The sequence below is a fragment of the Lissotriton helveticus genome, chromosome 11, assembly GCF_964261635.1.
Source record: "Lissotriton helveticus chromosome 11, aLisHel1.1, whole genome shotgun sequence".
Lineage (NCBI taxonomy): Eukaryota > Metazoa > Chordata > Amphibia > Caudata > Salamandridae > Lissotriton > Lissotriton helveticus.
The window spans coordinates 784,104,171-784,122,396 of NC_136072.1; the positions used below are offsets into that span (position 1 = coordinate 784,104,171).

The 18,226-nt window shown below is 47.0% G+C and overlaps 1 protein-coding gene across 4 annotated transcripts in view; it reads left to right on the forward strand.

Annotated features, from left to right (window-relative positions):
• DUSP11 (dual specificity phosphatase 11) overlaps positions 1-18,226 on the forward strand; it is a 132,305-nt gene that overhangs the window by 43,377 nt on the left and 70,702 nt on the right. For all 4 annotated transcript variants that reach the window (XM_078666728.1, XM_078666730.1, XM_078666727.1 and 1 more), the window contains 3 exons: positions 4,745-4,820; positions 5,796-5,924; positions 6,307-6,339. In XM_078666728.1, coding sequence (XP_078522854.1) covers positions 4,745-4,820; positions 5,796-5,924; positions 6,307-6,339 — 238 coding nt within the window. The remainder of the gene's footprint in view (positions 1-4,744; positions 4,821-5,795; positions 5,925-6,306; positions 6,340-18,226) is intronic.

Consider the following 18,226-nt stretch of genomic DNA (forward strand, 5'->3'; position numbering starts at 1 on the left):
AATCCATGTACACGCGCTTGTTTTAGCTTTAAAATATGGGCTATCTGGCAAGCTTTCACCACAGTATAAAGCCTGCACTTACTATGGCCTTTACAATCTCCACACCGTGGGTATTTAAAAAAAAAAATTCTTTGAACAAGTTTAACATAACCAGAGCACTGTTCTCAATAGATATTTTTTAATACTTTGCAGTGTATTTCTCAGAGTTTCACAGCAGCACTGTGGTATAGAGTAAACTGTTTACAGTATCTACTTCATTTCTCACTGTGCACAGTGACTATGAAGGGTTAGATAGAGATAAGGGCTGTCGGGGAATTAGTTGTGAAACAGAAGTTGCGTATCTGGAGGAACTTTTGTTTTCTCTGAAAAGTTGTATACAGATTGAACACCGAGTGCGGAGGGGGTCTATCTGTGGTTGATTATTAATGTAAACTCAGCTACCCATGAAGTGTATGGTATAGGGTCTATGTTGCTCATACAAACTTGCTACATCAAAGCGATTTGTATGTGTGATGGCATTACTGATGCTTCATAATATTCTGAGGTATTTTGAAATTTCTTTCAGACCCCCTAATGCCATACTCTTTTACTGAGTAATACGTACAAAACATCTTGCATGTCATCTGTGATATCATCACTAATGGCATTGAACATGTCATGAATGATGTAATATGTGAGGTCATAAGCAGTGCATGGCTGGAGCACAAGTTATAGATGGCTCTGGCGAATTTGAGGTATTTTGAGTTGAAAACATTACTGTTGTCACAGACATATTCACCTAACTAGGGCGTTACTTTAACCTTTTCCCCCTGTGAGAACATTCCTGCTAGTGCGCACAATTTAACCGCGAAACCGCTGTGTAATATCCCCCCCCCCACGCACACACCCTCAAGCTTGAGTTGCTGAGAAACAGAAGGAAGAAACCAGCATAAACTGACATATCAAAGTCGCCAATAAAAGAGTAAAACAAAATCTGAAAAGGGCATCTACGTCGAAGAGATTCTGGTGGGTACATCAGACATCAGCCAAAGAAACTAACCATTTTGTTATCACAGCACTCATGTTTTTAGGTCGCGCGCCTAGCGTTGCAGTGCGAGACCTCTTGTACGGGGTTCTGAAAGCTCACCACACGCTTGTGCACCTGGTTTTGCTTTCGCGGGCTGCCATTGGCTTTAGCATTTAAAAATAAATAAATAAGGCACGCAATTGGGCAAAGACGGGCGCAAGTCCTGCCTTTGCTCCGCCCATTCTCATCGGTGGCTAGGACGTGCATCAGCGCGGCACAGACAGGCTGCCTCGCCCCCGCTCCTTGGTGGTGCGTGCGCACCACTGGTTTCGATTCCCGCGTCTGCTCCTCTGTGGTGCACGTGCACCACAGGTTTCGATTCAGTGTTTGTTTTAGTTTTTTTCTCATCTTGTGAAGACTTCTGTTTCTAAACACTCTTCAGAAATGGAGGAGTTTGGGGCTCTCCAGAGGATTTGGCCTTGCCTGTCCTTGAGGTCATGAGGGTCACATCATGGGGACATGACAGGGGTGTACCCCTTACTTGCAGCATCACTCACGCCACTTACTGTTGTCATACTGTAGCTGTAAGCTAAATATTGTTGAACGTGCACTTCCCGAAACCACTCTGGGAACACAATCTCCCCATTTCTAGGTATCACGACTGTGGTCATTTTTGCACAAATTTCGCAGATTAGGAATCCACATCCAGATTTCACGTGCACATTTACCACTTTTGTTCTGTCTATATAGATTTCACGCGCTGCAAACATTTAGTAAACTGCTCCAGTGTGATCACGAGGAGCGCCTCGACACCCCTCGTGCTTCTGATTTTGGGGGCATTTAAAAATGACTGCCTCTGGTGACCACCTCGCGCCGGTGATGTCACGTCTGACCACATTACAGCTATTTATATTCAGTTACTTGCAGCCTCCCTCTTAGCTCACTCTCCCACAGGGTCGCTTGTGATCTTACTCCGGTCCTTCAAGTGCCTCATGTGGTAAAGTAGCGTTATCCTGTCTGCCTGGCGGCGCTCCCCGGGGTCCACTGGGGACTCGGGCAGTCACGTTTCCGATGAGCCTGACTCTACCGCTGACCTTCCCGCCTCTCGGAGGCTGGCCTGCGAGGATCTGCTCCGTGGGGGAGCATGTGTGAAACACCGCTATGAAACCACACGAATGCCACGACATCCAGCAGTAAAATCTGACTCCATGTGACTGGTGTGTTTCTGGAGTGGGAACTGTTGGTGATAACTGATTGGCCGAGAGCGTCCTCGTGGAAAGATTAGTACAATTTAAACACGACCTGACTGACACGTGTGGCTCAATGAAGAGTTCATGTCAGGGCGCAAAGTGTCTGTGATTGTCGAACATTGTTGAGGGAAACTAAGATAGAAACTCATGTTGATAACTTATGCCAAGCTCAACCAGTGTCTATTAAGAACACGCATACTGAACACCATCTGCCACGCTTTACAAGAGACCAGCTCATTGCTTAATTGGAGCTGGTGGTTTCTGGTGCTCAGCACGGGCACTTAATTGTCAACCCAGGTACTTGTGACAGCTTTGCCACAAGGTGGAGCTGTCTGGCTAAGTTAGAGAGGACCCCTACAACGGGTAATGAATGCAATATACATTAAAAGTTACTATTACCTGCCGTCCAAGATATTCTTATAGTTTTCGGGCTTGAAATGATGCAAATAATCACACAGGAGGTACTTGCATTGTTACTACATTGGCAGCGCTGGCAGGAGCAATGTGTGGTGCAAGCTGCAGTGGCTTACTGAGATCCCTGGCATTTTTTTTTTATTATACAAATTAAGCATTGCCGCCTGCTGTTAAAATGAAACACAGGGGTGACTAACGGGAGCATTTATGAGTATACAAAGGAATTGGGTGGGGGTGGGGGGGGGGGGGGATGTGTAACGGCCAGAGCTGCCGACCTTCTTTAGCAAGTGCAGGCTGGATCCGTAATAATACAGTGCTCTTTGTAAGCAGGTTAATGATGGCATGGAGTCCTCTGACACTTTTATGTTACTGTGTTCAGTGCTTCTCGTCCACTCCCCCCAACCCCCCCTCCCCCCCCCCCACACACACACACAAGAGCACAAGTCCTCCCCACACCTTTAAACTGTGTAAGTCCACAACTATTATTAGATCTTTCTGGAACGCCCACTCTTTCTTCTCTTTCCAATCTCCTCTTGAGTCACGACTCTCCGTTGCCTCTACTTTTTCCTTCCTTTCCGCTTCATGTGAGGTAGGGTGTCTGGAACACATTCATATTATGTCCACATTTGGCAGCAGTCCTGCCAGACCGGGCCCCAACCTCATTCTTCTATTATGTGTTTCTGTGTTCGGAGTGTGCAGCTATTCGGTGTGCCTCACTGATCACTGGGTACTTACTATTGTTTTGTTAGATGTACAGCCTATTTGTTCTTGGTGTGGGGGCAGGGGGAGTGGGGTGCCCTTCTGCACTCCTGTAGATATGACTTTAAATGAACCTCATTATTTGTCCTGGCTTTAAATCATGTTATTACTGGTTTTAGAAAAACACTTTAGCATCCTCTTGACAGGTTCATGATATAAATGCTTTATCAGTCGTGCAAACCTTACTACTGCTTCTTTCTACTGTTAACTTTGAAACCTAGTCCCAAGTTTATTCAGAAACTTCCTATTTATTCAGTAAGTTCCTATTTCGCCTCAATGAGCTGGTAGTCTGTCCAGCATTCTTTCCAAACCTTAATTGAGCTGAGAATAAAGTTACATTTTGATCAGCCTTGACATTTTATGCCAAACTTTCACAACCCACCTAGCTTTAATGAACATGAGGCAGGGACTTATTAACACAATAGCAATTTTTTGACCATGTCTTTAGTTATCAGACTGTAGCCAAATTATTGATCTGCCATTAAACACTTTTCAGAGTGGGGTGGTGGCTTCTGACATCTGTTCTCTGAAAATAACACGGTCAGATTAATTTTATTATGAGCACAGGAGATTAAGTGATTTTCTCAGAATCAAAGTATGTTGAGCCAACGCCTGGACTCTAACCTGATTTCCCATATCCAAAGTTGGCAACTGTGGCTTTTAGGGCACATCGTTATTTCTTAATTTGTGCGAAAGTCATACAGAAGTGTTATGGTGGTGTATTATCACTTATATTGAGCATATTCTGTATGGCTTTATGAAGTAAAAAAAAACTACAGCAACAAATACTAGAAGGTTCACCTGGCGTCTTATTTTGGAATATTGCAAGGGTTTGTTTTAAAACTAGAATTGTGGACATTATTAAGCACCCTAACACTGGTGCACAAAGAGCGCTAATAATGTTAAATTTTATTTATATATAAACCAGGACTTTCACGGTCTACTAAGAATCGGCCTTTGATCTACCAGTGGGTCCAAACCCATAGTTTGGGAAATGTTTATCATTGCAAGAGCCTTAGCTCATTTGCAGGGGTGCATTATTGTAGTCAAGTAATGTGTTGACTGCTGTGCAACAAGTAAAACCTCATATGTAACCGGTCCAGTTATGTCAGTCCGTGCTTCCTGTACCAGTGCTTCCTGTACCTGTGCTTTCAGTCCATCCTGTGTTTAATAGATCAGTGGTTCAAATATTTTACAGAAATTTGAATAACCGAGCCATATTTTCAAGAGGAATCATGAGTGTTTTATGTTCTCTTGTGTTTGGTTTGGTGCACAAAATATTGGTAACACTGCTTGTGTTTTATTTTGCTTTCAGTATTCAACAAAAGCCGAGGACATTCGATTGAAAGGCAAAACTATATACTTGACCTTCAGGGCAAGCCAGCTTTGAAGTAAGTCCATTGTTCTGAAGCTCAATAGTGCACAATTATTTTCCCTATCTCTTGAAAGGGATGCACATGCACAACCTTCCATGGTGTTGTGTGCTTTTTTTTTGGGGGGGTAAATGGAAGCTTGTGCATCAGTGCAATGTTTTAGCCACCCTATTATGAGGTAACTATCCTGTAAACTTTAAGTGTATCCCATCACTGAAACCGCATCATATTTCTCCGTATGTCTTATCTGCTTGACTTTGTCAATGCCTAAAATGCACCATTAGTAAACTATCGCCACATCTGCTGTGCTATATCTTGCTTTGTCAGTCTATAGGCACTCTGCTTTTCGTTTTCTTTGCATCTGGAGATGATTGCACTAGTAGGCAGCCCCCACCTCTGTTTTATCAACTTCTCAGTACCAGTCATAACTTTAGTTTTTTTGTAGTGATGCAAGACCCGTACAAATGTGTTAATTTCCTCTCTTGTACAGTGCCATTAAGCCTATCACCCATATGAATGCGATTGGTCGGGGCAAGTGGTACTTATACCTATGTACACCTTTCCCAGTACATCACAGCCCTGCTTGTAATCTTCCTATACAGTATTAATGCACATTGTTTCCACATCATGTGTTGCCCACGACTAGCTGTTTTATATTTTTTTGGGTGTGGGGGAAATGACTATCCAGACTTCTTTAACAGCTGCCTTGTCAAACATTATGTGCCATTCCAACATGTGCATCATCCCTGAATCCTGCAACCTGGGACACTAATGATTATAAAGATCCCTTTTTAAATTATTTTCAGTCACAAATTGGGGTCACTGGGGTCAATTTTAGCTTCTTGGCTGTTGCTTCCATGGTTATTGTGCAAGATAAATCCTCTTTAGGAAACTTCCTATTTGTAGAGGCAAGTTAATCTCTAACTTCATGTTTTGTTAGTCCATAGAAGAAATTTGTTTTGCAAAAGTAACCTTTTTTCCTTAAATTTCTAGTGATCCAGCCCAGAAAATACCCAGAGCGTCTATGCACAGTGGACAGGAGTGTGTTGCAAATGGCAATCTTTCCAGCAGATTCAGCCACTTTCAATATCCTCATTACCAAGCTCCATACCAAGCTCCATGGTACATTTCTTCTTTTGACTGTGTTTTCAAGAAACCATTGCATACTGTTAGAAACTAATGATGTCCCCAGAACAGAATGTTTGTGAGTAAACTGTACCAGACTGAGCTGGCTGAGCAGAACACCTTTACTGCAGTGTTTGTAAAATACAAAACCTTGCCTGCAGATTATGTGGAAATTCACCAAGATGTAATTTTGTGCGTAGCACAAAGTACACCAAGAGTAGTGAATGATGCACTAAAAGAGGTCAGAGGAATAGCATGGCTTTAGGGCTTTGCGATTTCCTTTTACTGGTGAACTTGACACATTATCTGTGCCTCCGCTTTATGTGAACTGACAAAAATCTTCATTGCCCCCATAATAATTGTTCCTCCTTTCCTTTAGGTCTTCATCTTGGCAACATCATGAGCCTCAAAGGTAAGGAAACCTAACAATGCACAATTGAGTACATCGCTGCCTGACATAGAGCCAAGCCTGGTATCTGAACCACTGTTTCCGAGCACTGGCAACGCCTGTTGAGACTGTCAATGTAATAATCGGGGAAGTATTTGGTCAGGTCTTGTAGGCCTTCCCACAACTACACAAGCAGCATATGGTTCATTCCTGCCTTGGGTTCTCACATACTCCTTTTGTACAGCACCTGTACTCTGTTGGTGAAGTTTGCTATATGTAAAACAACAAATATAAACCACTGAATTGGTATTGAAGCACCTAGATTAATCAGCAAATTGGCTTGTAGTGTGCAATGTATAGTCCTATCAATGCTCCCTTCCCTGTACCGGGGCTGCAGAGGCTGTCGTTTGATACCGCCAACAAAGTTGTCAACCCGTTTAGTGTTTAGCCCATAGCCTCAGTAGTCAAAACAGTGATCTAATAGGAGGCAGACAAGAGCGAGCGGAGAACTGAGACCATCTCAACTCAGTAAGCACGTTTATTGGTGGAAAGATATTCAGAATGTTGGTAATTCATCAGATCTTCCTCCAACTCTAATGAAGGGGTTGGTTTCACTCCATTCATCTGCATTGCACACGTTTCATGTCATTTCCATAGGAAAAACCTTGAAAGTGAATCATCATTGTGTCAAGGACTATGCATTATCACTACATTGTACTGGTGTTTCTAGCATTAAATCAGATCCACAATCCTTTTCAAGGTAAATCCGTGCTTGAATGATGGGTTGATAAAGACTTTAGCCTAATGGGTCAGGGTGTGCGTATTGGCTATCACTCAAAGGCACATAGTTTGTGAAATAGGCAACTTATCACTTTTGCAGCGTGAATCTTTCTGGATTCACTATGCTGTGCATTATTCCGCGGTCTTGTGGTTGAGTCCGGAATCGTAGTCTTTTCTTTGTGGTTTTTTGTTTTTTGTAGCCCAGGTGGGTGTCGCGTCACACCTCTCTGGGTGTATTTCCGGTGACGTCGGCATGCTTCCTGCGGAAGCTCCCACTCTTGAGCGCCATCTTCAGATTCTTTTTTCCGCGGTCGGTTCTGGATCGTTCCCGTTTGGGCTCCAGAGATTTTTGGAGAAAGTAGATGAAGAATACAGAAATTGGAAGGAAACAACTCAGAAGACTTCAAGAGACTTCATCAACCAAGGGCCGACGAAGGAGAAGGAGAAAACTTCGAGAACTCCGACGCCCGTCGACGAACGCACGGCCAGGGGGCCCCCTGAGCGCTCAAGATGGACAACACGCCCTTCAAGTTCTGCCGTAACTGCCACCACAAGTACGCGCAGAAGGACCAGCACCCGGTTTGCAACCTTTGCCTACCGGGCGACCACGGAAGCAAGGACTGCAACACCTGCTCCGTCTTCACCCCGAAGATCCTTCGTGTGAGAGCGAGTCAGAGGGTAGCGCACGCCACCCTGCAGGGCAAAGCCCCGACTCCATCCCTTTACGATCTGGGGATGTCTTCCGAGGAAGAGGACAACGCCGCCGCCGAAGACGACGGCTACACGGTCGTAGAGACCGATAATACCAAGACTTCTGATAAGGTAGGAGACTCTACGGCCCCTAAACACCCGAGAGACTCTGAGTCTCGAAAGAACAAGGGCAAGGCCTCGAAAGCGCCAGCGCCAAAAACTTCAGCGCCCGCCGCTGTATCCAGGCCCAGCGGATCCTCTGAGAAGGAGTCCCCGGCGCCGAGGGCTGTTGAACAGCAAAAGTCGTCGAAAAACGTTCCAGAAAAGGATCGTTCGACGCCGAGGGAGAAGGACCCTAAAGCACCTTCGACGCCGACCAGAGACACGAAATCCAGTTCGGCGACGAAGCCTTCGACGCCGAGGATCAGCTCGGCACCGAGCCAACCGCCAAAAAGAGCGGCCGAACCATTCGACGCGGAACACGCAGCCGAGATGGAGAAAAAGAAAAGACGCCTCCAGGCCGAATTGGAAAGCAACTTGCAGCGGAAGAAGGAATTTGACGCCAAGATGAAGGTATACACGATCCCCCACAAAACCAAGGCACAGGTTGTAGAGGTGGTCGAGGAGGAAGACTATGACGCCGAGGAACAGGCGGCTGACGTCGAGGAAATCGACCAGGAAGAGGAAGAGAGTCCCTACTATAGTTATGACTATGAGGAGGAAGAGGACAGCAGGACGGGCCCCGGGTCTGCTCCCTCCGAAACACAGGATGTGTATTATCTGGATGTCGACACCTTAAGCCCAGAGGAGGCCATCGACACATATCCCTAGAGGCCCTCGCCGCCGAACGACATCGGGGCCTACAACTCGGTGATAAAGACTGCTGCAGCGGCATTCAGGCTCAAGCTCGACGAATGAAGCAGAAAGCAGACTTCCTTCTAGAGACACTGCTCCCCACCCAAACGAAGAGCCAGTACCTCCCCATGCTCGACAGCGTCTTGGCTCAGGGAAGGGAAGCATTCAAGGAGCCTGCAACATGCAAGGCGGTCACCCCCAGGACGGAGAAAAAATACAAACATTCGTCAAAAGACCCAACCTACATTCAGGGCACTCTCAGCAGACTCCATCATCACAGCCACAGCAAGAAAGAGGGCAAACGTGCCCACTACTTCTGGGCCACCTCCAGATAAGAGGATGGGCCTGGTGGGCAGAAGGATTGAACGGAATGCCGCAACCCACTGGCGCATGACGAATTCCAACGCCCTGATCAACAGGCACATGTACCAGATCATGGAGGAGCTCGGTCAGTTGGTGAAAGACCTGCCCCAAGATTCCAGGCAAAAGGCCGAGAAATTGGTGGAGGAGGGGAAGAACGCGGCAAATTCTTGCCTCAAGACTGCCCTGGATGGAGCAGACACCTCCAGCAGGCTCATGATGATGGGCATCACTGAGAGGAGACACGCCTGGCTCAGGATTTCAGGTTTCACCCCGAGGTGCAGCACAGCATCCTGAACACACCGTTCAACGGCGAAACCTTGTTTGGAGCACCAGTTGATGAGAAGCTCAGCCAACTGAAAAAGGATAACGAAGCGGCAAGGTCCATGGGAGCATTGCAGTTCAGAGGTGGCAAAAGGGGCACCCCGTCACGAAGACCCAGCGGGAGAGGTGGAAACCAGCCAGGTACATCACACCAGGCTTTCCAACAAACGCACCAGGCAGACACACAAGTTCAGCATGGTCAGCATAAGCAGTCCTGGCAGTACCAGCCAAGAGGCCAGTCCTTTCGAGGGCGAGGAAATGGACGTGGACAGAATAAAAGAGGGGGTCCGCAGCCCGCCTCTAAGTGACTTCAAAAAACTCTGCGTGCCCACCCACAGAAAAGATCCTAGGGTGCAGCACGTACAGAGGGATCAAGTGTTACACAAACTAATCACCTACGACCACATAACACCAGTGGGAGGAAGATTAAGATTTTACCTCCAAAAATGGAGAGAAATCACATCAGACAAATGGATTCTCAACATCGTCCAATTCGGATACTTCATATAGTTGGAGGGGAGGCCAACAAGCAGAAAACCAAAAAGAAGACCACTAGCAAACAAACAACTAGAGCGTCTTCAGGAAGAAGTAAAGGAGCTCCTGCAGAAGCAGGCCATAGAAACCAGTACCCTTCAGGAAAACGAACAAAGGTGTATACTCAACGTACTTCCTGGTACCAAAAGTAGACGAAACAATGAGACCCATTCTGGACCTAAGGTTCCTGAACAAATTCATAAGAATGCAAAAGTTCAAAATGACCTCCCTGCAAGAGGTGCTCCCGCAATTGCAAATCGGGGACTTCATGGTCACAATAGACCTCAAGGATGCCTACCTGCACATCCCAATGAACAGAAAGCACAAGCATATGCTCAGATTCACCATCGGAGAAAACCACTACCAGTTCATAACACTAGCCTTTGGGCTAAAATCAGCACCAAGGGTCTTCACAAAGTGCCTCGCAGCGGTCGCAGCACACCTACGAAGGAAAGGAATACATGTATATCCTTACCTGGACAACTGGCTAGTAAAGGCGAACTCATACCAGAGATGCAAGCGGCACGCACAAACAGTGACGACCACGCTCATAAACCTGGGGTTCTCCGTCCATTGGAAGAAATCCTCAATGGAACCGGAACAAGTGAAGATTTTCCTGGGAGCACAGATCAACACCTTGCAGGGCAAGGTGGTCCCCAGCGAGGAGAGGGCGAGAGCGCTAGTGAAAGAAACTCGGCTCTACCAGAAGGGGCAAGCTCGGACAGTGAGGACTGCGAGCAAGTTCATGGGCATGATGGCATCATGCATCCACCTAGTACCAAATGTACGGCTCCACATGAGACCCATTCAAGAATGGCTACAGGGGCAATGGTCACAAGCTACAGGCCGTTGGGAAGATCTAGTGGTTGTAACGCACTCAGTGCAGAAGGAAATGACATGGTGGAACATGGAGAACATAACATGGGGAAAGCCTCTAACGCCCCAACACCAACAGTGACCATCACCACAGACGCATCCCTGAAGGGATGGGGGCTCACATGGAGGAACTCAAAGTGAGAGGACTGTGGACGCCAGCAGATGCGACCAAGCACATCAATTACCTGGAATTGAAGACAATCTTCCTTGCATTGAAAGCTTTCCAAACGAGGCTGTATAAGCACACGGTATTGATACAGACAACACCACAGCAATGTTCTACATCAACAAGCAGGGTGGGACACAGTCAGCCATGCTTTCAAAGCTAGCACAGGAGATATGGAGATGGGCCATCCCACTCAAGATAGACCTGCTAGCCATACACCTACCAGGGAAGGACAACGTACAAGCAGATTGGCTGAGCAGACAGACATCGGCATCCCACGAGTGGGAGCTCAATGCACAAGAGACCAGGTGGCTGTTCGACAGATGGGGAACACCATCGGTGGACCTTTTTGCCACACGCCAGAATGCAAAATGCCAAAACTTCGCATCCAGACAGCCCGAGGAGGGATCCCTGGGGAATGCCCTATGGATAGATTGGTCCAGGACATTTGCTTACGCTTTTCCCCCGATGCCGCTGATGCACAGAGTGCTCAGCAAATGCAGAACGAGCAACATGACCCGGATACTGGTCGCACCGCAGTGGGCCAGACAGACATGGTACTCGCAGATCATGGAGATGACAGTGTGCACCCCACAGATTCGGCAAAAGAAAAGACCTGCTCTCCATGCAGAACGGAGAAGTGCTGTACCCAGAACCAGAGAGCCTGAGCCTGGTGGCATGGCTCCTGAGGACATAGAGTTTGCACATTTAAAACTACCAGAAAGCACCCTGAGGGTTCTTCGGGAGGCACGAAAACCCAGCACTCTGAAGTGCTATGTTGCGAAGTGGAAAAGATTCACAATGTGGTGCTGGAGAGAAAAGCTTCACAATAAAATGAAGGACTCCACAGTGCTAAAGTACCTCACGCACCTGCTAGGGAGGAACCTTAGTTCATCCTCGTTAAGAGTTCACTTGGCAGCGATAGTCGCTTACACAAGAGGAGAAACGTGCAAGAGTTTCTTCACATCACAAGTGGTGAAAAGATTCCTGGAAGGAGCGAAGAGGATCGCACCACCAAAACGGGGGCCGCCACCTGCAAGGAACTTGAACATAGTCCTAACGGAACTCATGAAAGAGCCTTTTGAACCACTTCACAAAGCCTCCCTAGCGATGCTAACAATGAAAACAGCTTTCCTGGTTGCAATAACGTCCTTACGCAGAGTAAGCGAACTTCAGGCACTAACGCTACAAGAACCCTACATACAAATACACAATGATAGGGTTGTGATGAGAACTGACCCACACTTCATGCCAAAGGTGGTGTCCAAGTTCCACATGAACCAGTCTATACAGATACCGAGTTTTTTCCAAAAACAAGCCACTAGCACAGAGCGTGCTCTGCACACCCTGGATGCCAGAAGGGCAGTCATGCACTACATTGAGAGAACGAAGGGACACAGGAAAACAAAACAGTTCTTTGTGTCATTCGCCAACAGTTTCATGGGAAAAGCAGTAACCAAAGAGACCATTGCACGATGGATCGCACAAACAATACAGCTCTGCCACAAGCGAGCAGGACAAGAACTAGCAGAGGGGACACGTGCCCACTCCACTAGGAAAAAGGGTGCTACAATAGCCTTCCTGGCTAACACACCCATACAAGACATATGCCTGGCGGTAACATGGGCTTCGGGGCACACGTTCACGAAGCACTACTGCGTGGATATACAGATGAACAGGGAAGCACAAGTCGGACAAAAGGTGCTTCAACACATATTCAATAACCAACGCTAATCTTCCACCCAGCAGCCACAGAAATTAGAAACCGCTACAAAGTCTATGCACAGCATAGTGAATCCAGAAAGATTCACGCTGCAAAACGAATAGTTTTCTTACCTGTCGGTATAGTTTTGCAGCTTGAAGATCTTTCTGGATTCACTAGCGAACCCACCCACCTCCGCCAGAAAGATGAGGCTGGAGAGAGAAAAGGTGGTTAAAACAGAGACAAATACTAAAACAAAACACCTTAAATGTTAAAAGCGGAAAATTACTTAATGGAACATTGCCATAACTTCGGAAACAGAACAAACACTGAAAAAAGAATCCGAAGATGGCGCCCAAAAGTGGGAGCTTCCGCAGAAAGCATGCCGGCGTCACCGGAAATACACCCAGAGAGGTGTGACGCCGACGCCCACCTGGGCTACAAAAAGAAAAAAAGACTACGATTCCGGACCCAACCACAAGACCGCGGAATAATGCACAGCATAGTGAATCCAGAAAGATCTTCAAGCTGCAAAACTATACCGACAGGTAAGAAAACTATTCGTTCTGTAAGTTAGGGCAGTCTCATAGCTCTGAAATAATTATTTCTATTGTTCTCAAAATTGGATTCTATTACAGAGGGTACCAACTGCAACACATTTGTAATACTTGAACCATGCTTCATCTAAAGAAGCTGGAGAAGGTGAGGTGGAATTATTGCTCAAAGCACCATGCATCTGGTATTGACTGTTGGCCAGAAGTCTTGACAATGGTAATGTAACAGTCTATTGTGGCTTGTCATCATCAGTGATACGGTCCTGTTTAGAGTAAAAGTTTGCATGCGGGCTGCTGCGTATCTCCCTGTGTCAACTCAATTATGCCCTTATATGGGCGGAAGTTACGGCGTTACTAGGTTGTGGACATGTCTAACGCTTTAAAGGACTCCAGTAGGAGGTCCTACCTCATGGCAATTGGCTTTTTCCGCAGTCACAATACTCTTCCCTACGTAAGGCTCCACTTTCCGTCAACCCCCACCGCTCCACTTCTTCCTGGTGAATAGGGTAGGTGGAGTCGCCAATTTCAATCGACTAGTGATTAGGTGTTTCGGAAGTATAAGTCTGGAAATTTGGCTTGAACTTTATAACCTTTCAGGCATGGATAAAGACCTAGGAGACTGCTCTCTGCCATGTGTGCCCCAACCACCTCCTGCAGTCCTGCAGCAATCTGTGTCCAGTATGTGGAGAGAGCAAGGCAAGCCCATAGAATGCGCAGTATATCTGCGTCTAACTCAGGGCATCGTCCACAGGTCGCTGCAAGAATTAGTGGTGTGAGTTATGCTTGTTGCAGTATCACATATTGGACACATTTTAATTGTGAATTGCGAGAGATGTGTTTTGAGTATTCAAGGAGGGAACTCCATTCTTTTTCTGAGAAAACCTTGCCCGAAGCAGTTTCCATTTAGTCCGTAATGGCGGCAGGGGCGATGGCTGGTGCGCTTGTATGCTTCAGTAAAACCATTGTATTGGGTGTCTGTCTCTGCTCATTAAAGATATTAAGTGTACTAGCTCGTGTGTTGCGGGTTCAACCCCGGTGGGGGGCCCAATGCAGCTTAACGTTGCTCACTAGGCTTGCGTGCAGTAGAAACAGAACATCTGTGAGCCCCTGTTAGTTCATGAAATCCACATGATTGAGCAATGTCCCATCCCCAAACAGAGCGCCTATAATGGATACTCCTGCCTGTTCCCACGTGGATAGTCTGTGTTGGGTTAAGGTCCCTATGCAGGTTGGGAGACCCAGAAGTGGCAATTTGGGGATATACACAATATTCTGAGCAGTGTATTCCAAGGCTGATCGCCAATATGTAAGCGCAACCTTTATCAGCAGTGCAGCCGTGGCGGGGGTTCGTACCCTGGGTCACAGTAGTGCATGTAACAATCCCTGTGCTATCATACTGGGTGTACGCGCTATTTAGTGCAGATTGCGGCCTGCCAGCCAATAAGAGCCATTTCGGTTGGCTTGCCACGCAGTAAGCCCTGAAGTCCAGACCCCATTCCCCCAGCATCTGACTGTAATTGCAATTTTGTCATCCTGACACGTCACAGACTTTGCCCCATATTAAATATATTCGTGTTCAGAAGCTTGAAGAACTTCGTTCTGGATTACTTCCAGTAGATTGGTGAAAAAATAAATGATGCATGGGAGCATGACTATTTTAGACATGTCGAGGCGCCCCGCTACGGAAAGTGAGAGAAGTCTAGAAGATGGCTTGGGAGCATACAGAGGTGATTGCCCTATGAAAGTTTCCTTCTAAGATCCTGCTGGTTCCTGTATACTTGGATTCCCAAACATTAAGTATACTGTAATCTCTGCCATTCCAAAGGGATCGCGGGCAGCTGGAAACACTCACTGTATGCAGATTCATATGATATATCAAAGTCCATGACTAGCCCCAAGATCTACTCGAATTGTGAAGAAATGTGGGCCACAGTACGTGAATTCTACTGGAGGTCCCTGGTGTATAGTATTATGTAATCTTATAGAGACAGTGCATGGGTTTTGTTTCCAATAAGGACACCCCAGTTCCCGGCACCTTGACGTAATGTGTATGCCGATGGCTCGAACGCCAGCACAAAGTATGGGGGAAAGCGGGCGCCCTTTCCTTGTGCCCAGCTGTATGTATTAGGGGCCTGAGAAATGGGCTCCAGAACTGTATATAGTACTGTGATCTATTGAAGAAATGCCTGGGGAACACCATATCGCTAAAGAGCCCCTAACATGTATTCCCAGCTCAAGGTGTCAAAGGCCTGGCGGAAATTAAGTGAGACACCTCACACTGGGTAGGGTTTCAGGGGTGGCATTCATCACTTGGTTCAGTCTGTATAATCAGAGATGTACCTGCAAGGTACAAAGCCATGTTAGTCCACATATATGAGTCTCGGAAGGAGAGGGAGCAGAGAGCAAGCTAGTAACTTGTTTAGTATTTTGTATTCAGTATTTAATGGCGACAAGGGGCTGTAGTAGTAGTAGTATGTAGTAGTATACTTGTAAAGCGCACAGCTGCCCCAGCAACGGGGCGTCCCGGCGCTGTATAACTCTGGGGAACCCGTCCTGGCTTTCCCTGTGGGATGGTCCCTTGCTGGGAGTCCCCAAGGTGGAGCCAGGCATCCCCAGAATTGGTGGGGCCGTTGTGGAGATTAGGCAAGCTAATGCCCAGAGTTGCCGAGTGGAACCCCTGATTAGAGTAAGCACCGAAGCGAGAATTATCAAGTCCGCTGACCAAGGTCCACGACCCTGCCGCGTCGGGAATTGAACCCTGGTCCCGGGCTGACTTCTGCTCTCAGGCCTGCTGCCTCTAACCAGTGAGCCACACTACTCCACTGTATGCTGTGATGTCCGTATGGTCTCTGCCAGTCTTAGGCAGTGAGGTCACCAGGACTTGTGCTGTAAAGTGTAACGTTCCCTCATCCAGAGAGGCGCAGTACAGTTGTTCCAATGGGTCACCAACTGTGTGGCAAATGTAGAGTGGAACTCCACTGATAGGCCGTCCAGTCCCGAGGTTTTGTTACGGGAGAAGTCTTTAAAGGCCTCTCGGATATCTTTTGTAGTGAATGGTGCCACCAGTGTCAGCATGTCTGCTGCCACTACCTGCGGCAGACGGACCGCATCCAAGAAGACTTTGATCGCTTGAGGCTCTACTACATGAGGTGCCACATAGAGGGATTCGTAATACTCGTGAAAGGCTTTGTTCACTCCTTTTTGCAGGTCTATGCGGGCATGTGGTTGGGTGGTAATTTCAAGTATGGGTATTGGAGGGTGGCGTGTTTTATCATTTGAGCGATCATGGAGTGTATGAGCGGTAGACCACTAAGCAGAGGCGCTCCAGGAGGTCTGCCTACTCCATGCCTGTAGACTGCAGTTCAGCTAGTTTCTCCCTACCAAATACTGCATCCGTTTCCAGTTTGCTTATGCTCTTGCCCACCCGCTTCATGTCTCAGTTTATGGTTTGCCGCACTCCAACAACAGAGCGAATCACCGCCCTCCTCGTTATGACCTTGAAGGCCTCCCATTCTGTTAAGGGTGAGGATGCCGTATTTGTATCTAGTGTGAAATGTGTCGATAGTGGTGGCCGTATGGGTGCGAAAAAGTCCATCTTCTAGTAATCAGGAGTTCAGCTTTCAAGTCTGGACCGGTGTGGGCACATCCCCCAAGTCACGGTAAGTTCCAGGGAGTTGTGGTCGAAGAGTCTTTCCGAGATATGTAGTGTTGGTAATGTGGTTAACAATGTGGGGGGAGCATAGGATATGACCTTTTCGTGTATGTAATGTGTGTGTTGAGAAGTAAAATTAATATTCCCACATTCCTCTGTTCGCCATGTGTACACCAATGACCATCCCTGGGCCCAGGATTGTAGGACTTTGGCTTGGTGAATTGTTGCTGAGCCTGGCAAATGGAGTGTACGTGCGGTCCAGGTTTATGTCCAGTACTGAATTAAAGTCACCGCCAATTATCCATGGGTACATGGTCCAGTCTACCAGCGCTGTGTTAACCCGGGCCAGGAAGGTATCCTATTCTGTGTTCAACACGTAGTTGCTGCCAATCAACACTAGCACGCCATCTAGATTCTCTAAACAGTGTGTACCTGCCATTGATGTCTATCTGCCTAATCAGGCCCTCAAAGGGGACCCCTGCTCTGATGCACATTGCACCCCCCTCGCAAACGCAGAGTAAGAGGTGTGAAATATCTGTCCTTGACATTTTTTCTGGAGTTTAAGGGCCTCCGAGGGCGTCCGATGTGCCTACACAGTTGAGCGTAAATTCCATGACGTTTGTGGATTGAGCCCATCCCTCTATCATTCTAATTTTGGAAGTTCTAGTGGTGCGTTGTGGCCATATGAACATTTCAAAATGTGTGTAAAGCCTGAGTGCATGCATAGTCTGGCCATATGCGTGGAAGTGTATGCAGAAGACCCACCCATATTGTGTCCCCAACCTTTAACCATTTGAATCCCCAGTACACAGTCCAATTGGAAAACTTTGTTCTACCAAACATAAACCCTGTAACATAGCAGCTGTATTGATCTGTGTGCATTCACTTATGGGGATCAAAGCAGATGCGGTAGCCAACAGCATCTTTGTGTGTGGCCTGTTAGCCTATGTAGAGGCATTCACCCGGGCCCAAGCGACCCCTCCCCCCCCCCCCCCCCCCCCAACACACCACCAAAAAACTGAAGGTGTATGTATTATAGAAGTGGATCTGCCCCAGATGTTCCCTGTGAGAAGTTAGCCTGGCATATGATGTCCACTAGTTCTAGTGGGCACCTTGCACCAGTATAATCGACCCATATTGATGGTGGTTGTAAAGTCAACCGTATAGAAAGCTATCCTAGTGTTAGCATGGACCCGCAGTCATCAGGCTAAGACTTCAGAGAGCGTATTAGGCAAATTGTTTTACCAATTATAATCCCTTGACTACCAAATGAAAGGACACCACACAATGTATATATCAAATATATATGTATTTATTCTAAACACAACCCCTCTGCACTCTTTATGAGGTCCGAGGTAAAAATACAATACAAGTCACTTAGTTAATATACGATAAGTTGCACAGTATAAGTTATGCCC